Source organism: Pelmatolapia mariae, linkage group LG4 (assembly GCF_036321145.2).
Source record: "Pelmatolapia mariae isolate MD_Pm_ZW linkage group LG4, Pm_UMD_F_2, whole genome shotgun sequence".
Lineage (NCBI taxonomy): Eukaryota > Metazoa > Chordata > Actinopteri > Cichliformes > Cichlidae > Pelmatolapia > Pelmatolapia mariae.
Window position 1 is genome coordinate 9,249,022 of NC_086230.1, and position 20,944 is coordinate 9,269,965.

Below are 20,944 nucleotides of genomic sequence, written 5' to 3' on the forward strand. Positions count from 1 at the left end.
AGAGTGATCAGAGAGCTCCAACTCCTCTGTTTTGATGTCTAATTACACGTTATTAAAGCAGGTCATCTGGTTTGAATTTTATATTTGTCTCCTCAGTGCAAAGATAAAAATCTTCAGTAAGAGCCACTACAGTTAGTGTGATTAGTGCTGACTTTAAAATGACCCCCATTTTTGGGGATTTGAATCCCCAGACATCTTTTCTTTTGAGCTATGAAACTTGTGTGTTTGTTTACCTGGATCATGGCTCAAGTCACGGAAAGCATCATACAGCAAGAGTTTGATACAAAGCAGAAAATACCAAACTCCAGTACATGCTGTTTTTTTTACACCTCTGCTCTCTAACAGGTGTCACATGGGGTGATTCAAATTGAGAGGCTAAAAAATTCACATACATCAAGAGGTTCAAGTCATATATATGTTTCATTTTTATTTTATTTTTTTACCTCCCCAGTATGTGGGACTTTAACCTCGTCTTCTGGATGCCACATGGCATTATTGTAGTATTTCATTGGACTGATTAGGTTGATTTATGACATAAAAAATCCACGACCAGCTTATAAAATATAAAGTTTATTATTGAAAAATGGCCACAGGTAAAAAGCACTTGGATACTTGTAGTACTTTGTCTTTGAAGCAAAGTAACTGGACAGGTACTTATGTAGAGCTTTAATACGAACACTCAAAGCACATTTTACTGCAAGCCTCGTTCAACCAATCACGCCCGTTCATACAAGCACTTTTTTCCTGTTGCATACACACCTCTAACATTCACACAGTCAGGGGTAGATCGATGCATTGGGATACTTCGACATGCAGACTCGCTCTGCATTCTTAGTTAGTAGAACCTAACTACTTTTTCTCATGTCGAGGATCTGTTAACTCTTATCACAGGATTTGTGAGCATTTAGAATTCAGTTAGCGAGAGAGATAATGGAATCCAAATAATCATGTGTTACTAAATTAAGAGGATCCAAAGGGATTAACATTAATGTTACTAAACACAAGACAGTGTAGATGATTCTACTCTGCAATGTAGAGGTGACCTATTCAGGTGACCTGCCTCTAGCTCTAGCCCACCATGACCCTGAACTGTATGAGAGGTGAAGAAAATGAACTGATGGGTGGATGGATGGATATGCTTTGCTAATGTAACATTAAGATGACTGTGAAGCAGTCAGCCTGTGTTCCTCACATGCTGACACCAGAGAAGCTGTTGATTGGTAGTGACATGACTTTGTCCAGATACTTGCTGAGTGGCAACTCTTGCTCGCTGCCGATGCTGTACCTACACTGAATGGTGCAACCCGGGTCCAAGCATGGAGAGATTTCTATTCTGTAAAAGAACAATGCAGCATGTTAGTTTTTTTAAAGGGTGAAAGTAGACAAGTAAAAGCAGAAGAAGCATAAAATTACTTTTGGACATCGGTGTATATCCTGCGAGGGTCTTTGTCCAGACACACGCAGAGTGTTCGTTGCTCCATTGTCCTGATGCTGATGTTTTGAGTTTCGATTTTCTATCATTAACAGATTCAGTTAACGGCTGCCTTCAGATATGGATATAGCACTTCCACTGCATCATGCATAGTCAGATATAACTAGCCAATAATCCAAGGCAGAAGAGAATAACGTCTTACTGTGTTGTATGCGGGGTTCAGAGAGTCAAAACTTGCAGTCAGGTAACTCTCCCCTAAACAAAACAAAAAGGATGACTCAGTTTTTTCTCCAAATAATTCTTATTGCACTGAAATAAAGCAATCGATCAAAAAAAACCAAACAAACAAAGAAAACCAACAACAAACCTGATGCTGAAGCTGCCGGCTCTGAGGTAATCACCACACGCCAGGTCATAGATGCTTCTCCTTTAACGTCTCGTTTGCTTAAAGTGGCCTGTTGAGAACATCAGTGAGTGTGAGTCTGTGTGCAAGTGTTACAGTGTTAATGAGTGTAAAAGGATAAGGGGTGCACCTTTGTGTAGTTGACCGACAGAACCACCCCAAAGAGTTCCATTGATGACTTCTTTTGTCGTGCAGAGGGTTCCCCTGTCAAAGACGAGCCAATTTATGTCGCCATCTGTCACCATGGTTATATCAATATCCACACACACATGCACAGAAAGATTCGCACACATACTCAGCTGCCGGTCTTTAAGGTGTCTGAAATCTGGGATGTCGGCCTCCAGGTGGGACACAAACAGCTCCTCCACTGAGGCCAGATCAGAGTTGGAGCGGGTCATCTAAACACACGGCATATTTAATCAAATCAAAAACCAGCGTGAACAAATGAATGACAGCACCTACCAGACTCTACACTGAAGTGAGCACCTCGTTTCAAAGATAAACTGCTAATCTTAGTTTAGTTAAAGCTGTAATATTTGAATTTGTTTGGAAACAGTGAATGAGCTGGAAAGACACTTGGACGCCCATCTGCCACTTTATTAGGCACGCATGTTCATCTGCTAATTGATGCAAATACGGAGTCAAACAATCAGCAACTCAGTGCATTCAGGCATGTAGTAAGGATCAAGTCACATATGTTTATAAAGGCATGCAGGTCAAGACGACGTGCTGAAGTTCAAACTGAGCACCGTGATCTGAGTATTTTAGAAACTGCTGGTCTGCTGGGGTTATCCTAGGGACAGAGGAGAATGGCCAGACTGTTTTGAGCCAATGGGAATGAAATTATTACTCAAATAGCCACTCTTTACAAACGAAGTATGCAGAAAAGCATCTCTGAACACACAACAGACACCTTAAAGACCGGCAGATGGGCTGCAGCAGCAGAAGACCACACCGTTCGCTGCTCTTGTCAGCTAAGAACAGGAAACTAAATCTACAATCAGAATCAGAATACTTTTAGAATTAGAATGGGTTCACTAAAACTGAACATTATCGTGGATCAACACACCAACATCTCTGAGGAAGGTTTCCAGCATCTTGTTGAATCTTTTTCGTAAATAATTAATTCAGCTCAGATGGGAATCAGCAAAGTGTACCTAATAAACTGGCCAGTGCATGTCACCAAAATGCTTGTGAAGTTATTATGAACTGAGATCAACATTTCTTGTAGTCTGATTTGGTCCACCTAGGTCCCCCCCCCCCCCCCCCCCCCCCCCCCCCCCCCGAGGGGAAAACCCTCAGAAGTAAAGATAAGAAAGTCTTTAAATGCATAGCTGAAGCTTTTGCACAACTGCATGCATTTTTAAACTTGATTTTGACTAAACTTGATGGGGGGAAAACCCTCAGATGCAAACACAGGGACTGGTCCACCTTTCTGTGAATTAAACTATGTGGTTCAGGAGCTTAAGAATCCAATTTGGGTGTGAATTTGGGTGTTCCCTCATCTATTATTGGAATAATGAACAAGCCAAGTCAGTTTTGGCTGTGATCTTTGATATTACTACATTAGAAACAGAGAAAATGAACTGAAACTGACTGAAAATGATACAAAGATGACACAGGAGGCCTAATACTAAATGTCTATGTCCCCATATCAGCAGGAAAACATTTTATTGTCCAAACTACACCTAACGCTAAAACTCAAATTCAACACGCAGTTACACGATTTGACACAAGTCCAGCTTTAAGTAAGAAAAATAGACATTATTTATTATTATTTTGTTTTTAGCTGAATTCTGCTACGATGTTTGACACATGAAAAGCCAGCCTTGCTCTTTGCCTTCCACATTTAAATGCATGTAAAACACAATATCTACACATGATAGCTCTGCTGTACCTTAACTGAATAGACCGGGAGGTTAACTGGCTGTGTCCCACAGCGAAGGTAGTAACACAGGCTGTCCAACAGGTAAAGGCTCAGCTCTGTCGGTTTCCTGGAAACAGAAGGCTGTGCAAAGGGCGGACAGGATTAGATGGACTGCATATACTTATTAATAAGATGTAATCGCTACAGTTGGTTACCAGCTCAGGTAGCGTCGGGATGGCAGCTCCCAGACTGCCAACGTTGACACTGTACCATGGATCCACTCTCTCCAAACAGGACGCCAAAGACAACCTGCTCTCATCCTGTGAGTAGTATTAAGAGTTATGTAGTACTCTACACTCACACCTGTCAGAGCTGCTTTGAATGTGTCAGTGTAACTCACAGGTGAACTCGGTGAAGCCTCTGCGTCAGAGACTGGGATGTAGTACAGCTGCAGGTCTAGTTTCTTGGTCAGCATGTTACGTTTGGCCTCTTTCTTGCTGTATGGACATTTTTAGAAAAGTTTATTTAAAAGTGGGCATGCACACACACACATACACACACTCCAGTATTTGGGATCCTCACCGTATGATGTAATAAGCCTTGGTGAGCTTTCCCAGGGTGCTATCGTCCCCCAGTACCACCACTCGAGCCGTGTGACTTCGCTCCTCTTTGAGTAGAGGCGAGTTTCCGGTAACATCTTCCTTCATCTTCTCCTTCATCAGACTCAGTTTTTCTGCAGAACTTGAGCTCTTCAAGGCATTTCTCCGTTCCCGCAGTATCTTTTGAGCCGTGTAAGGCGGCTGCTCTGTGTCGTCTGGGTCCTTTAAGTCCTTCACTATCCCGCTGTCTCTTGAGATCCTTTTTTTGTCATCCTTAATGGAGTTGGAGCCAGAAGGTAGGGCAAAGTCTGTCAACAGATTCCCTTAAGGAAAGACAAATTTAACGTCAGTTTCAAGTAAAACTGCAGCCTTCTTGTATGTGTGGTAAGATTATAGATATGAAGATTCAGTTCTTGTTTGTTTGATGGGCTCACATAACATCTCTTCATCTGTCCACATGAGGAAGTTCATCTCTGGCAAGGGCACTGTAGTGCTGTACACAGGACCTTGTTCATCATTCATTACATCTGAGAGAAGTGGAAAAGAAATATTATTATTATTATCTCCACTTAGAATAACTTGTGTTATAACACACTACACTCAGACCTTTTTCAGAGGCAGCCAAGATGTGTTTGTATATCTGCTTCAGCCCCTTCAGATAATCTGCACGACTGCCGGGACCATGCTGTAAACTCTGCTTCACAGTTTCAACCACATCCTGGAAATATTGCCTCACATCATGGTCCTCTAAAGCCTGGAAGAAAAAAAATCAGGGGAACACATCAGATCTTGATGAATAGTTTGATGTGAATAAGGGAACAAAATGACACAAGAACATTTTGTTCATCCACTTTTTCATCCACTTCTCCTTTTCAGGGGCTGGAGCCTATCCCAGCTATCATAGGGCGAGAGGCAGGGTACACCCTGGACTGGTCGCCAGTCTGTCGCAGGGCTAACACACAGAGACAGACAACCTTTCGCACTCACATTCACTCCCATGGGCAATTCAGATTAATCAATTAACCTATCACCACTAAGTGCATGTCTTTGGATGGTGGCAGGAAGCTGGAGTACCCGGAGAGAACCCACGTAAACACGAGGAGAACATGCAAACTGGAATTGAACTCAGGACTGTTACTTGCTGTGCAGTAACAGTGCTAACCACCGTGCAGTGGAAAACAAATCCTTTCAGTGCTGGACTCAAACTTACAGCAAAAAAAGTTAATTTTGTTAAGTTTTCCTTGATTTTATTTTATTTTTCTGAGCAATTATATGTTATTTTTATATTTATAGAAATCAAGCCAGCTATCAGTCAATCTGCTCACATGCAAAGTTTTGTTTAAATGCTTAACTGCATGGAAACAGAATCACGAAAAGCTAAACATTTTAAATAATAACTTTACAGTATTTTGTTTGAGTCCATGCGTAACGTTTGAGATTTCCGAGGATCACTAAAAATTTTAATCTACTGGCAAAGACTGTATATGAATGATGGAAATAACCACCATGGCGTAAACCAAAGTTCTGTTTTTGAAACCTGGAAAATGAAACCTGATTTATACATATACACCATATGAACTAATGGGTGATTAGTTCATGTAGCTTATGTTTATATTTATATACATAGTAAATAATAAATCTGGGATCATGAAAATGAATGGGATTCATCCTCTGGGGATCACTACTGTTTCTTTGTCCAAAGCACCCTCATGGATGTGTTTACCTCAAGAGCTTGAGCTAGTCTGGAGCTTTGGCAGGTCATCTCTAACCCTGTCTCCAGCACACGGAAAAGCACACTTTTCTCCATAGTCCTTGTGTTTGTGAGCCGGCGTGACACTTCCAAGTATGCTCTAACCGTAGCTTCCAGTGAAACAGAAAACACAGCTGGGTCTGCCAGCACAAACACTCTGGAGGACACAAGCAGGAGACAATAATGTTGCGATATACAGTTGAATCATTCTGATACAGGCCTGGAGGTCTTTCAATATGGCCTGCTTACTTTTCCCTGGCAGCAAAATGCTCACTCTTGATATTTTGCTCTGCGATGACTCTCTTCAGGTACAGAGATCCTGTTGAGGAAGGGGTTTGTCTGGTAAGAGTGAGGGCGGATGTTAGTATCGAGGTCATGCGTGTAAGGATATGTGATACCTGGTGCAGTCATTTCCATCTTGATGCTCCTCAGAGTGTGCAGAGCCACAGCAGAGTATGGCGATGGCAGTATCAGCAGTTTTCCCAAACACTCATACGCTTTGTGATAAAGACCTTTAGGAATTGTGACTCCTGACTGGATATTGAAATACAGAAAAGCCTTTCAGCCAGTACTTGTACATTATTTACAGCTTGTTGCTGTTGCTGCAGTGTTTTCATGAACAATATCATATTTTCAGCTGTGTGTTGCCAAGTGCGTCTTACCTGAATGACTACATAGTAGAGCGTGTGCAGCACTGGGATGACAGACATGTAGGTTTTTTTCTCATGGAGCTACACCAGCCAAAAAACCCAGACAAACAAGAATTCAGTATCTGAATTCATTTTGCACTTTTTAAGCAGAAGTAAAGAAAAGAAAGTCTTTAAATGCATAGCTGAAGCTTCTGCACAACTGCACAACTTGATTTTGACTAGACTTGATGAAGGACAAACCTTGGAAACTGTTGTTAACGTCTTCTCCAGCTTTTGGACCAGAATTGAGATTATTGAAAGGCTGCAGGAAGGATTGACTTCCACCTTCCTTTGGAGGTTCCATACCAGCATTCCTGCAAATCAGGCAGACAGTAGTTTGCTCGCATTGTCTCAAATAAATGTGACTATCTATTTTAGCAGCTAAATTATCCCACAGTGTGAAAAGGGTGGAAGGTTGATACCACTACTATTAGCTAATTAGCTAAAAATAACTAAGCTCTGCAGCCCCTTATTAGGTATCCCTCACTCGAAACTATAAATCACAGCTTTAGGAGTCACATAGTCATGTGTTAATACTTTACACTCACCGGCCACTTTGTTAGGTACATGTGTTCAACTGCTCATTAATAGAAATATCTAATCCGTCAATCACGTGGCAGCAGCTCAAAGGATTTAATTATGTAGACAAGGTCAAGATGACCTGCTGAAGTTCAAATCGAGCATCAGAATGGTTGCTGGTCCCAGTCAGGTACCATGATCTGAGTATTTCAGAAACTGCTGATCATGTGTGTGATTTTCCCACACAACCATCTCAAGAGTTTCCACAGAATGATCAGAAGACGAGAAAATATCCAGCTAGCGATGGTTCTCTGGGTGAAAATGCCTTGTTGAGTCCAGAATTGAGAGATGAGGGGGCACATTGCTTCAAGCTGATAAAGCCAATGATAACTCAAATAACCACTAGTTACAGCCGAGGTGAAGAGGATCTCTGAATGCAAATATGAACATATTAAACCTTGTAGGCAGACAGGGCCCCACCAACAGACTGACACTCCTGCGACCAAAAAACAGGAAACTGAGGCTACAGTACAGTTTGCACAGGACAACAGAAGATTGGAAAAATGTTGCCTGGTCTGTTTAATCTTAATTTCTGCTGCAACATTTGGGTGGTAGGGTCAAAATTTACATGAAACAGCATAAAAGCATGGATCCATTCTGCTTTGTATCAAAGGCTCAGGCCTTCTCACCAGATCTCAGTCAAACAGAGCATCTTTGGGAGAGTCACATCATGGATGTGCAGCCAACAAATCTGCAGCAGCTTAGTGATGTTGTCACGTCAACATACACCAAAAACCTCTGATGAATGTTTCCAGCAGCTTGTTGAATTAATGCAGTTCTGCAGGGAAAAGGAGTCTATCCCAGTATTAGGAACATGTGCCTAATAAAGTGTCCAGTGACTGTATGTGTAATAGATTGCAAACAAAGGGAAGGAAAACAGGCAGTGATAAGGAAATATATCACAGTTTTAGAATCTATTTATTATAATTAGTAATTAAACAATACTGTTAAAATGATCGCCTGTGTTGATGCAAGCTATCTGCTAATGGAAGCGTCTGTTTTACTAGACAAACACGTTTCTCAGCAATGATGACGAGTTTTTAATAATCCACTATGTTGCTCTTTGACTTCAGACTTTGATTTCAGCGCGCTTATGTATTTTCAGTAGTGGGTACCTTTGTGGGAACAACTCTCGCTCTTCATGTCTTTGAAAAGAGCCTGGACATCATCATACAAGCTGGAGTCCAAAGTGGAGGAGAGGTCCTCTTTAGCTGTTAAAACACACGCACACACACACACATTTTGTTTGCATTCTCTAGATTCCAAAACTGCAGCTTTTACTGGAGAAACGAGAATGCCCATGAGGAAATGAAAACTCTCACCTGTGGGATCGACCATCCTTTCCACTCTTCAGAGTTTTTGAAGGGTTAATTTTAGCACAGCTGACTCAAACCAGAACAAACCACAAAAAGCCCTCTCCTCTGAGGAGAGACTTCAGCACTAGTCCCCAACAGCCCAGCAACCGAAACGACAAAAATTGAACTGAGTACAAATACCTGATACCCTGCAGTGAACGGTAAGTGCACTTCTGCTTTGTTGTCCGATGACTGGCTCAGCTATAAATACATTGCATCATGCAAAGCATTGTTACTTTCATTCCTGCTCTGTGTGCAGCCCGCATTTCTCCACAGCTTACTACAGAAGCTTCTGTCCGAGCGAGCGAGTGTTTTCAAGTAAGTATGAAGTTCCCTCCTGAATATTCCCTGCTGCTTCCTGTTACTGGCATAATGCCATAATGATCATCACATTACTATCTTAAGTATGCTCGGCAGGGTGTGATTAACTTATTGGAGGAAATAAAATTCTGAAACAAAACGTCACTATCCAAACACAGATGAGTGTAGTCTTTATTTCAGTTGGATGAGCTCCAAATCAAAATGAAATGCAAATGCTCATGAAGGTTTAAAAAAACCAACAACACATGAGAATAAATAGCTTAGTTTATTACACAACATTATTGACTTGAAAATGTACACAGTAGTACTCAAGTAATCAGTTTTCAAATTACCCACAGCAGATTTTAACCCACCCCCTACACAAACAGTGCTGGTAAGACAAGAACCTGTAAAATCCCCCAACACGCCGACAAGTACACCCACATTCCTCAGTATGCAGTGAGCGCGCCAGTGTGTCAGAAGAAAAAGATGCGTACACTTCCTTATCAACAGGGCGGCACACCTTAACGTCAATTGTGGCACACACATGAAAAAATGTCACTCTTTGTCAGTCTGTTTATTTTTCACCAGCTGTGCAGTGTCCCTGCCCTCAAACATCCCAGCATTAGAGAGACTCCCACAGTTTTCTTCTTCTTCAGTGCGGCACCGAGCCCGTCATGGATACGAGGACGAGAAAGAGGTGATGGGGAGGCAGAGCATAGAGCAGTAGGATGGGTGCAGAGGCTGAACTTGGCCCAGCAGCGGTTTGTAGGTCCTCCAGTCCAAACCGCTTCCTGGCTTACAGCACAGAGACACCTCACACCTGCGGGCGAGACAGAGCAACACTGCATTAGACTCTGAGACGCTGAGGTTGTGATTCACATTCGGAGAAAAAGGAGACACAAGAAAGAAATTTGCCCCCCATCCCCATCCTTTTCTCTCAATGCATTTAACAGATTACATAAAACAGAAAATAACAGCATGTATGGCATATTTGTATGTAGCTGTGCAATGGTGCTGAGTGCAAAGACGTTGGAATAAATTATGGAATAAATCAGGGACGGTGAACTAATTATTATATATACAGCATATACATAAGGACAGCATATAAATAGTATATAGGCACTGACAACAACACAAGATGACATATACAGCACGCTTTGGTTCAGCTTTGTTCAGTTGATATTTAAATCGAGTATATTAAGTGCTGTTGATTTATTGTGCTTCATAATTGGGGCTAAAGAGTGTGAAAAGACACACGAAACCTTAAAGGTTTTGTTGTTAATGCTACAGTAAGTGCAGCAGCTCATCTGGTGTCCTTCGTTATGAAGAAGAAGTAGATCTGGAAAATGCTTTAAAAATGAGCCAATTGGTCCCGTTGCTTAAAGTGGGTCTTGGGAATTTTTTTTCATATTTTGTTAACAGAAAAGAAAGGTCATAAAGAAACTGTAATAAATTCACCAGCTTTGGGCTTTTTATCTAAGGTTTTTGTGGAAGTCTGGATAAAATTACTAAATTTATTTTTTGTTATCAATTTATGCTCCAAAACATTATTATAAGTTAAAGTATTTTGAAGTTTGGTGAGAGTGTTTTCTTTGTGTAGGGGCCCCAAGAAAGAGGGCAAATGAAAGACTGAGCTGATATGTTTTTCAAGTTATAAATATGAAAGATCAGGAGCTCAACATCTGTCCACATCTTTTACTTGTAACAGTGTAATTTTAACACGTTGCATTGATTCTTTCATGTAAGTCACGCATCAGAGTATATTTATTTTCCAAAGCTTTAAAATGCAGGAGGAATTCTTTCTGCCACCAAAGTCAGAGGTGATGCTTCGTTTTTTACCTGGTGACACTTTGAATAAACTTCTTCTCATCCTGATCCAAACACACAGCAAACGTCGTCCCGGGATCTCTCCCGTTCACCTGCATCTTGTCCACTTTCACTTCTGAGACTGAGATGTGCTGCCAGAGGGAGAAGAAGTGTGAGCAAGGGAAGGGGGGTTGTTTCAAAGGGAGAGTAAGCACGTCATCACATTTAATATCACCCTCACCTGTTTGTAGCCCTTTTTGGACTTGGAGCACTGCCTCTTCAGGACTTCGGTCATTGTGAGCTGCAGGCTCTCTGCTGAATCTGCAAAGGCAATATTTGGTTAGCTTAACTTACAACAAAGCATAGGTAAGACAAAGAAAAAAACAAAAGAAGAAGTGGGAATCACACACACCGAGCTGCTGAGGTGTCCTCCACTGTTTGTGAAGATTAATCGATGTGCACATGATTTCTTTATTGATCCACTGGCTCCTCCCACTGATTGCCACCTGTTGCCGAGTCACAGATTAAGGAAATATGCCAGGCTGTGAATTTAAACATCATCTTATTGCTTGTGTTGCAGGAATCGAGTGTGTGGGAACAATACCTTGTTGTACGCAAGGCTTAGTGTTAGAGGGACGGCCTCTCGTTCTTCATCAATGCCAAACCTTTTGCTGGCAGCACCTTCAGAAAGAACACAAGGCAAAATTAGACGTGCATGTGCAAAAGTGTGTGTTTGCCTGAATGGTGACATCACAGACTGATTTCAGAGTGTGACTCACCCATGGCCTTCACAGCTCTGGTTCCAGCCGTGTGTCCGAGCTCCAGAGACTGAATAAATACTTCCCTTCTCCTCTCTCCTCCAACCAGGGTGAGCTGTGCAGAGGAAGGAAGTATTCATGGTTATTGTGTCCTGTGCATGTCTGTGTGTGTGTGTGTGTGTGTGTGTGTGTGTAAATGAATCTTCTCTGACCTCAACCTGGTAAAGCTGCACCAGAACAGGCTGGTTTGCATGTCTGCAGTAATAAAGCACCAAATCAGCCAGCAGGGGAAGCTGCTCTGTGCTGCCGTTGCTGTGCGAGACGCTGTCATCCTTAGAGGCCGCCTGAGTCATTTAAAAAAACAAAACAAACTATGTTGTTATGTTGGCAGCATGCAGATAAATTAAGTATGCTCATTAAAATAGCTTTGACCAACTCAAACCTGGTATAAGGAGAACTGAAAAGGTCGCTATTTTTAGGATGAACTTCTGAAACACTGAAAAGTCCCCACAAAACTGATTCAGCTCATGAGGTGTTTTCAGGTCTCCAAAAAGTCCTCCACACATGGAAAAACTGAGGGATTTACTATAAAGTTAGATTAACATCATCACTATGATCTCCAGCCATTTCATTGCTCCTTTCATACAGCAAGTGCCTCACATAAGACCTCAAAGGATGAGTCCAAAATGAGGCCTAGCTTACTTTCAGTGCTAGTTTGCTGTAAGAAAAATTAAAACAAGGACACTGGATTCTTTATTCCCTGTAATTCAACTTCATCACTTAAGGACAGTGACTGGAAAAACATCAGCGACTTTTATAGACTTCTACTGTGTGCCATATGAAACACTGAGAGGTGATGGTGACTGAGTAAAATATACCTGAGAGAGCACGTCAGAGGACAAGCTGAGCAGACTGAGGACATTTCGCTCATACCAGGGATCCATTATACCCAGCATGTGAGCTATATCTGTCGTGCAGTCGTCCACTGCAAGGCCATTTGAGTCCTGTACGAAAAGTAAGGTTGTCTGTTCAATTATATTAATGACATTTTATTATCCAAACTGTTTGCACACCCATAAAAACATGGCTGTTATTTTACAATACTCAGTGCTTAATGCTACCCGGTGTGTTGTGCAGCCGACAAATCTGCAGCAACTGTTTGATGCTATCAAGTCAATATGGACCAAAATCTCTAAAAGTAGTAGCTGTAAACCCAGTACTAGCAAGGTGCACCTAATAAACTGGCCATTGAGTGTATATATCAGTTTTAAGTTTATAACGAGAAAACTTCAGAAATGGCAGGTTGTTAAGAAAATGTCTAAAAAATCACATTAATGCTAACTCAGCAACTAGTGCTTTGGGTAATGTTCAAAAATAGTGTCAACCACTCATAAAGGAACAGTCTGATGAAATTGTTCTAATTACCAGCAGGGGGCGACTCCTCTCTTCCAGACTTTTAAGAAATCTGTGAGAAAGTGACTTCTCGCCTCCCTTCATTAATGATGTCAAAATATCATTTGTTGAAGTTTTATTTAATGCGGCGCAGTGTCCATTTTGACATGAATCTATTTAGAGAGAAGCTGATTGTATGATGATTTGAAGTGTTGCTATGAAGTTGTTACCAAGTTGGTTTTGTAAAGTTGAGTAAAAACAAACGAACAAACAACAAGCTGACAACAGGCAAAACGCTCAGATAAAGGTATCGAAACAAAACTAAAATAAATGTGCTGGCTACATCCATCTTTAATGTACAGTCTATATATTTGACGTCTAAGTCCTGGAGAGAAAGTGAATTTATTATGAACAATGCAAAGACGTTTTTTTTTGGAGCCAGGCACAAAAAGTACTCATTCATAGCTGATCAATGAAATTAAAAGTTGTTTTAAGGATTATTCTTTAAAAGTGGTCCCATCCTATCTATGAACATATGGAGATAAAAGACGGGATAAACTGAGATGCAGAGGTGGCAGATGTTCTCACCACAGAGGTAGTAGTTTTGGTTAAACCTCCTATCCGCTCCTCAGTTGGTGTGTGCCCTCCTCCTGGACTTCCACTTCGTCTTTTGGTGGGGACAAAGTAAAACTGCAGCTTGCACACCTTGGTGAGCTGGGGACATTTGCTCTCTTTCTGATGCAGGTCTCTGTAGGCTCTGGCCAGCCTTCCAGCCTCTCTGTCACCTCCAAACACCACTACCTTGACGAGGGTAGGTACTTCTACCAGATCCTCCTCGTTGCAACTCAGGATCGGCCTCCTGCGGACGCACAAATGCTTTTGGGGGGAAAGAGGATCCAAGGGAGCAGGGGACTCATGAAGGGGATGAACTTTGGAGGGTTTGAGGTGTGACTGAGTTCTTTCAAAGTCTTTCTGGTAGGCCATGCTCTGGACACGGCGGCAAACCCTAGGACTGCGAGGGGGCTTGAAAAGCAAGGAGAAGCCTAGGAGGGATCTAGACTTCTTCTTGGGTTTCTTTCTAGGTTTGGGCTGGCTGTCTGGTCTTTCCTCTATGTCCTCCTGTGTTGTCTCCTCGCCCGATTCCACACCCGATGAGCCAGACGGCACAGACCAGCTGGAAGACAGAGAGTAGCCGGAGTCCCTGGAGGACGAGGACGCGGTGGAGATGCGATGACTTTGAAACTCAGGATCATCTTTGTTTCCAGCTTCCAGTTCGTCTTCCTCATCGAAGCTGGTGTCGTTATTGTCGTCATTGTCAAGTCCGGTTTTAAGGAAACAGTCTGACGAATCCATGTCATTCTGAGCTCCAAGAATGTGTTTCAGAACATCTGCAGTGATGCAAAGTGCAGGATTAGCGTAGGATAAAAGCAATCCTGTAGCTCAGTTAAAGGAAGCTTTAGTTATAAATCTGTTTAAACCGAACTTGTTACCAAAGTTATCATTTTCCCAGTGGCATTTGTGGCATTTGGGGAAGGGCAGCGTGAAAATGTCAACAGCTCCTGATGAGAAGAGGAAATACTGAGATTAAAGTGAACAGCGCCATTTTCATATATAGTGCTTTCATGTTATTTCATGTTATTCCCTGACCCACCCATGTCTGTGCCTTCATCGGCACGAGCAGGTACAGCATGGCTTTCTTTGAGCCTCTCCATTCTTTGGAGTATTCCATCTCTCGCTGATCCAAGATCTGCTGCAGAGGCTGCCAGCTCCATGCTTTCCGTCAGTGACTGCAGAATCTGGTCCAGCTCCTCAGGCTGCTTACTCTGAAAGAAACATTAAACATTAAGAAAAAAAAACAAACAAAGAAAAAACTTTAAGGGGAAAAAATTGTGAAAAATATTTAGCTATTTACAGCTTGCAACTAGGGATGCAGTTCTCCTGTAATACAGTAAAATTACATATAATATATAATAATATTTACCTACAAATAAAGGTGGGGTACGCTAGAATAAGGGGGAGGCAAGTCAGATTTTCACAGGAAGCAAAGAAATAATTATACCGTAGGCAAGTTTAAGTAAGTGATTTTAAGTAATATGCAATTTCTTGGTAATTGTGCAGAAGAAAAAAATTTTTTTTTCCTCATGTTACATTGTAATTACGTTGTACTTATTTTAGAAAAGCCCTGTGCCTTTGAAAAGTATAGTCGCATTAGAAAGTGTTACCAAAACAGTCAGTGGGGAGTCACCTGCAGGGCTTTGTGGAGTTCCTGTAGGTCATGTTTGGTGCCCAGAGCTGCCTGAAAGCTGTGCAGGATCAGAGTGATGGTGACGTCTCTGCTGCAATGCTGGGAGGCACTCAGCTGCTCGGAGACAGACTGCACCTCTGTAGGAACATCGTCGTCTGGACTCACCAGCAGTACCGTGCTGCATACATTAACGCCCACAAACACACACGCAGATGTTTAGTGTGCACAGCAGCTATGTTTAGCTCATTTAACAGATATTTTTTATATTTTCACTCACATTCTGTAATCATTACATTTTTCATGGACTTACATGGTTTTAGAGCCGTGAATCTCATGGGAAATACCCTGCTCCGTCCTTACCAGTCTTTGAAATGAAATACCTACAGCAAACAAACAGGAGAAAGGTCAAATACACGGATCTACATGTATGAATGCATGAGGTTTTGTCAGGGAAACACTGCCTCCATGTGGTCACATGGTAATTAACCAAACCGGTCGTTTCTATATTTTCATGTGTCAACACGACTCCACCAAATGAACTCTATTAGACCTTCAGTGTCAACAGCAGTCAGTCACTAAGTGGATTCACATTAGGTGGCACTTAATTCTACTAAGTTTCCACTTTTACTAACAGAATTAACCACCATTTAGGATTATTTGGTCAAGTCTGATTACCTAATTAACCAAGTCTGATTAACATTAACACTGATAAGTAGCTTTGAGTTAACTCTAAACTATCTGTTAGCTGCTTTGTTTTGAACTCAGTTGGCTTCCTTCTCTGATTAAAGGATACAACCTTCTTCTTTTTGTTTCTATTAAACTTGCTTTGCTGCCAATGACGCTCACTATTATTGAATAAACACTTAGCTAGTAGTAACTACTGGTGATATCTATTGTTATATCTTTCATATTTCACTGCTGTGCATATTAGTTTCATTGCAACCTGGTGCTCGGAGCTCCTGCTGGATGACATTTAGCAGACGTTTAGCAGCAGAACTGCAGGGCTCGGGCCAGGACAGGAAACCATGGAACAACAGGTTGGCGTCCTGCAGCACGCCACTGTCTGCTGGCAAGTAAGGAGCCTGCAAGAGTGAGTAAGTGTTAATGTAAGTTCCACAAATGTTTTTACTGTGCAGCTGATAATGGGAGGATTCCTTCTCATTTCTGTCCTGATCAGTAAATAATAACTCACTCTCAGGAGGGTGGAAGAGAACAAGAGCGAGAGCGGCACCACCAGCTCATACTGACACTGCTCCAGCACCTGTAGAGGAAGAAAAATCTTGAATTGAAACCACCACCTTTCCTCCTATAGCAATAAACAGCGCAGAAATTGATGTTGGTGTTTCTGCTTTTCACCTCCTTTGTTTTCCTCAGTATTTGCTGTAGAAGGATGAGGAAGTTGTGGGGATCTCTCTTCACAAGTTCCTCCAAAGACCAGCGATTGATGCACAGTCCGGCTAGTCAGGGCAGAGAGAAATTTTAAAAAACCTGAACTGAGCTGCGTATTTCTCCTTTTAGGTTTCAGTCTGATGGCAACCAGTAAACGGACTGTTCAGGTACTCGGCTTATAGTTAGAAAGATGCTTGAAAATGATGATGCCACTTTCACTTGCTGCCTGTTTTTGAATGAAGGGTTTTTAGTTAGAAATTTTAAAAAAGGATCTTGCATAACCGGATACTTGCTCATTCTGTGTGTCACCACTTTCAATTCCCATTTTTCTCTGACAGCTCCCAATTCATTGAGGGTATAAGTCTTATTACATTATTATTTGGAAAAGGCTATTTTAAATAATTTTACAATTTTTCCATCAGTAGTTTTAACATGCCTCCCCCCCATAGTGGTTTGTTAGGCTGATGATATCATTTTCTGGGGTGTTACAATTAAAAGCAGCTTTGCTTTTGAATCCTACCTTTCCAGAGCTGTGTGTCAGGAGTGTCGACACCCAGGTGACTGAGGCAGCGCTCGAGGACATGCTGGATCCGATCCTCGGTGCATGAGCTCTGGTCCAGCGTCTGCATTGTCTTCTACTGAGGAATCCACAGACAAATAGAAAAAAAAAAGCTAAATTACGCCCTTTGATGCTTTGGTCTCTTTTGGTCTCTGGTCTCTTCAGTCACTCAGACTTCCCACTGATGGTGCTGGCCACACTTTACAATCATTGTTTATCCCTTTCCAGACCAACACTTGCTCTCACAAGCAAACAGCAAGTGTCCAACCAGTGTCCACAGCAGGGTAAAAAAACACAGCAGACTGGCACTTCCTAGTAATGCCAGTGAGTCACAGACTGAGGGAGTGGACCGGAGATGAGCTGGTGGAAAACAGCTCAACGACTTCTACTTTTTCATTCTTAAAATCAGCTGGTGACACCACATTCATGTGACTCACAAGCAAGTTGGAAATGACTTACAAAAGGACAACTTCCTATTTGAGCCTATTTAGTCCTAAATCAAGCAAATGTGTGACTTTGAAGTAAAAACGGTCGCACAAGAAAAAAGAATTGCTGGAATTCACTTACATGCACCTGTGGTTTGGGCGTTCACAAATTTAGCTGCAATAAAAAGCGCACAGTGAAGTAGGTAGCAGCATGAGCAGATTCCCCTGAGACATAGTTTGCTGCAGTGTTTACTTAAACTCAGATTACGCCCTTTGACATGGATGAGAAGGAATATTTCCCCTGGTACTTTTTCTAAGGAAGCTGTAACTGGAAAATTGGGCTAATCTCAACCAATCAAAACAGGAAAAGGCCTCTCTGAGGCACACAGTGTAAATTAAAGGGGACTTCTTGTGTCATTTATATTTATATTGTGGATGCTCATATTAAGCATGCCTAATGAAGTAATGTGAGCAAAACGTTTCAAGGCTTCAGACTGCTCCAAACATGTGTTTTCCAGCATCTTTTTTCTTGTCTTGACTTCATATGATGTCACTGAGAGTGGATATCCCTTATATGGTTATCTCAGGCGCAACAGCCCCGCCCACCTGCTGTCCAAACTTGTTTACGAGAGGCAGTCAATGAGAAGACAGTTAGCTTAAAGGAAGGGGAAGAAGAGTAACAACAGCTTGTTTTAGACAGTAGGCCCAGTGTAAAATATGTAGGCATTATTTTGAATAGCGAATTATCTAAAGAGTTCAGCAACAACCAAAAATATGTAGCTTGAAATGCGCATAGAGAGTCCCGTTGAAACTTTAAAAGAAAAATGGAACTACTTTCTTTAGACATGGGTAGACATGCAGAGCGTTCACAGTATTGCAACATAGTGGTGACGCCGAACTTTTATTTTTTTAAGGGGCCTGCTGCCACGGTCAGATGAACTCAGCTAACCTTTCACCAACATCACCAGTCTAATGAGATGTTTCAGCCACATATCCCTTACCTTCAGCTGCCTACAGTATTTCTTATAGGTAATGATTTCAGACTTTGTGTAATGTGTTTGCGTACATGAAGACACACACAAACACAGAGACACACATCCTTTACTTGGAAACAACCGTAAGAGAGGATACAGAAAAACAGGAATTAAAGCGGAAAATGCAACAAGTCACTGACACAGACAATGACTTTTAGTCACGCTGTGGCTTCATAGTTGTAGCTCAAGCTTAAAATCTAAAGCTGCAGGGCACGAAATAACTACATCTGCGCATAGCACATGACCAACAAGGATATGCTGGAAGTATTTGTTTGCAGCAGCTACCTGGCATATCCCGTAGCAGCGAGCAAGTCCATCAATTGTCCACTGAGGAAGCAGGTGTTAATCCATTGTATGCTGTCAGGCTATATTGTTCAGGCCTGCCATGTAAACATGACATGCCACAATGCAAAAAAATACCAGTATTTGATGGGAACTTGACACAATAGGATTGCTGCGCTTTAAGCCAATCAAATGTATTTTTATGGCGTGAAAGCCCAGCTCAACAAAAGAAGAGGAACAGGAAATCTGCAGAGGTTGAATTAAAGTTTGCAGTTAGGTCTCTTATAAGCTGGGTGATAGATGCTTGTTCCAAAACGAGGTGTCAGATATGCGCTACAGCCAGCCTGATACGAGCAGAGATGCACATGCAAGTTGATGCTTAAATGTTTTTAATGCGCATAAAATTAGAGACAACCAGCAAAGCGAGATAAATCTTACCAGTGAGCACTGTAATCTGTGTCCTAGATCATCCCAGATGTACCACAACTGAGAAACGCCAACGAAGGGAAACAATACAGAGACCACATCCTCCTGTGTTGGTGCTTTTCAAAAATAGACCCTCCAACTGCACAGCTAAGAGAGCATGTGCTGCAAAACAGGAACTCGATGAGTCTTTATGCTGAAGTAGTTTACACAAGACATTGTGCTGAAGCAGTAGGAGGAGTCTTTTTTAAGACAGACCTCATTTGACTAAAGTTGTTCACAACATTGTGTCATAAAAGTCTAGACTGTTGTGATCAAATGTGTCAGTCCCCAGAGATAAGGCGATAAAAACTGGGGTTCTTAGTCCTTTACATAGAGAAATCAATCACACAAATTTCATACAAATTTCTGAACACAGACTCCACAGCGTGCCAAAGCCTCTTTGGATGGCCTATGTGAGTGTAAGCAGTGCACATGCAGCAGTTAGGAAAGCTGTTTTAGGTAGTAAGTGGCAGCGAGTGGCCAGTTTGAACAGTCTCTGGTAAATGAAAGGACCAGTCAGTTTTCTGATGACACCAAGAGATGTTAACTACTCTTTCTGGTAAGAAAACCAACATGCTTGTAGTTGTAGTAGGAAACATATTTATGCCATTACTGGTAAACGCCTGTTCACATGGTATAATTCAGTCAGTGTCAGAGGGAACTAGATGTGTGCATCTTCTCTGTGCTCTGAGTGCAGGACTCTAGTTCCCTCTAGTGCATTGTGTGAGTAGAATAAAGAGAAAATAAAGTGAGGTAGGATGTCAGTTAAGTAGATTTTGAATCCTTCTAGATGCAAAATTAGCTTTGGCGGTTTCAGGCAAATACAGTAAGCCCATTAGATGCTTAGACCAAAGAGAGGAGAGCTGAAGCTGTCGCTGATCTTTTTTACCTTTTTAAAAACATACTAAGAAGAAAAGAATTATATGCCTGGTTAATTTCCTGCTATTAAAGTTGATATCACTGAAAGTGGGTTCATATGAAAACCAAATAAGATTCTGAAATCCATAATAATCTGTTTAAATGAACAAGTTCATGTTTCAACTCATTGTAGGGTGTCTTCCTCTCTTGTGCTCATGTTTAATACAGGTATTACCAACATAGGACAGTCTTGTCAGGGGAGGAACTGGGGGGACAGGAAATTTTAGGGGGTTGCCAGTGCTCCCCAGAGAGAAGCGGGATACAGCGGTAGAAGACCACGCTGGGCACCACTCCTAATAGCTAAGAAAATGAAACTGAGGCTACAGTTTGCGTGCACTCACCTAAATTAGTCAACTGAAAAAACACTGCCTGGTTTGATGAGTCTCTTACTGCTGTAATATTCAAATAGTATGGTCAGAATTTGGAGTAAACAACATAAAAGCATGGATCCATCCAGGTGGTGTAATGGTGGGAGGAATATTTTCTTGGCACACTTTGTGTACCAACGGAGCATCATGTAAAACCACAGCATACCTGAGTATTGTTGCTGAACATATCCACTGTCTTATGACCACACTGTTCATATCTTCTCTGGCTGCTTCCAGCAGGATTAAGAACCTTATATCAGTGGTTTCTTGAACATGACAGTGAGTTCACGGTGCACAACTTTCCTCCACAGTCATCAGATCTCAAT

At 41.8% G+C, this 20,944-nt stretch overlaps 2 protein-coding genes across 2 annotated transcripts; both read right to left on the reverse strand.

Annotated features, from left to right (window-relative positions):
- Positions 1 to 1,188: 1,188 nt before the first annotated feature.
- On the reverse strand, positions 1,189 to 8,657 carry pik3r6b (phosphoinositide-3-kinase, regulatory subunit 6b). The gene is made up of 19 exons (XM_063470970.1): positions 8,642 to 8,657; positions 8,435 to 8,530; positions 6,942 to 7,054; positions 6,714 to 6,782; positions 6,450 to 6,585; positions 6,301 to 6,370; positions 6,025 to 6,208; positions 4,908 to 5,055; positions 4,736 to 4,828; positions 4,285 to 4,624; positions 4,103 to 4,199; positions 3,918 to 4,016; positions 3,733 to 3,816; positions 2,131 to 2,233; positions 1,966 to 2,039; positions 1,800 to 1,887; positions 1,635 to 1,687; positions 1,414 to 1,514; positions 1,189 to 1,333 (listed from the first exon to the last, which is right to left on the reverse strand). Exons 1-19 carry the CDS (start codon positions 8,655 to 8,657, stop codon positions 1,189 to 1,191), a joined length of 2,109 nt encoding a protein of 702 aa, XP_063327040.1.
- A 602-nt stretch (positions 8,658 to 9,259) lies between these two features.
- LOC134625939 (phosphoinositide 3-kinase regulatory subunit 5-like) lies at positions 9,260 to 19,393 on the reverse strand. Its single transcript, XM_063471337.1, has 18 exons — positions 19,306 to 19,393; positions 17,088 to 17,202; positions 16,535 to 16,635; positions 16,371 to 16,439; positions 16,122 to 16,260; positions 15,489 to 15,558; positions 15,179 to 15,356; positions 14,585 to 14,756; positions 14,424 to 14,492; positions 13,522 to 14,321; positions 12,420 to 12,545; positions 11,754 to 11,885; positions 11,563 to 11,656; positions 11,388 to 11,464; positions 11,196 to 11,289; positions 11,025 to 11,104; positions 10,817 to 10,935; positions 9,260 to 9,797 (listed from the first exon to the last, which is right to left on the reverse strand). Exons 2-18 carry the CDS (start codon positions 17,194 to 17,196, stop codon positions 9,650 to 9,652), a joined length of 2,577 nt encoding a protein of 858 aa, XP_063327407.1. The 5' UTR covers positions 17,197 to 17,202; positions 19,306 to 19,393; the 3' UTR covers positions 9,260 to 9,649.
- Between the last annotated feature and the right edge of the window lie 1,551 nt (positions 19,394 to 20,944).

Excerpts from the sequence above, each read along its gene's own strand:
- pik3r6b (XM_063470970.1), bottom strand. Across the intron at positions 6,783-6,941 it reads CGTTAACAACAGTTTCCAAG|CTCCATGAGAAAAAAACCTA; the intron begins GTTTGTCCTTCA and ends TGGCTGGTGTAG. Across the intron at positions 6,209-6,300 it reads CATTTTGCTGCCAGGGAAAA|AGTGTTTGTGCTGGCAGACC; the intron begins GTAAGCAGGCCA and ends TGTGTCCTCCAG.
- LOC134625939 (XM_063471337.1), bottom strand. The coding sequence starts at position 17,196 with ATGCAGACGCTGGACCAGAGCTCATGCACCGAGGATCGGATCCAGCAT. Across the intron at positions 16,440-16,534 it reads TACTGAGGAAAACAAAGGAG|GTGCTGGAGCAGTGTCAGTA; the intron begins GTGAAAAGCAGA and ends CTTCCTCTACAG. Across the intron at positions 14,322-14,423 it reads CTGGGAAAATGATAACTTTG|ATGTTCTGAAACACATTCTT; the intron begins GTAACAAGTTCG and ends GCATCACTGCAG.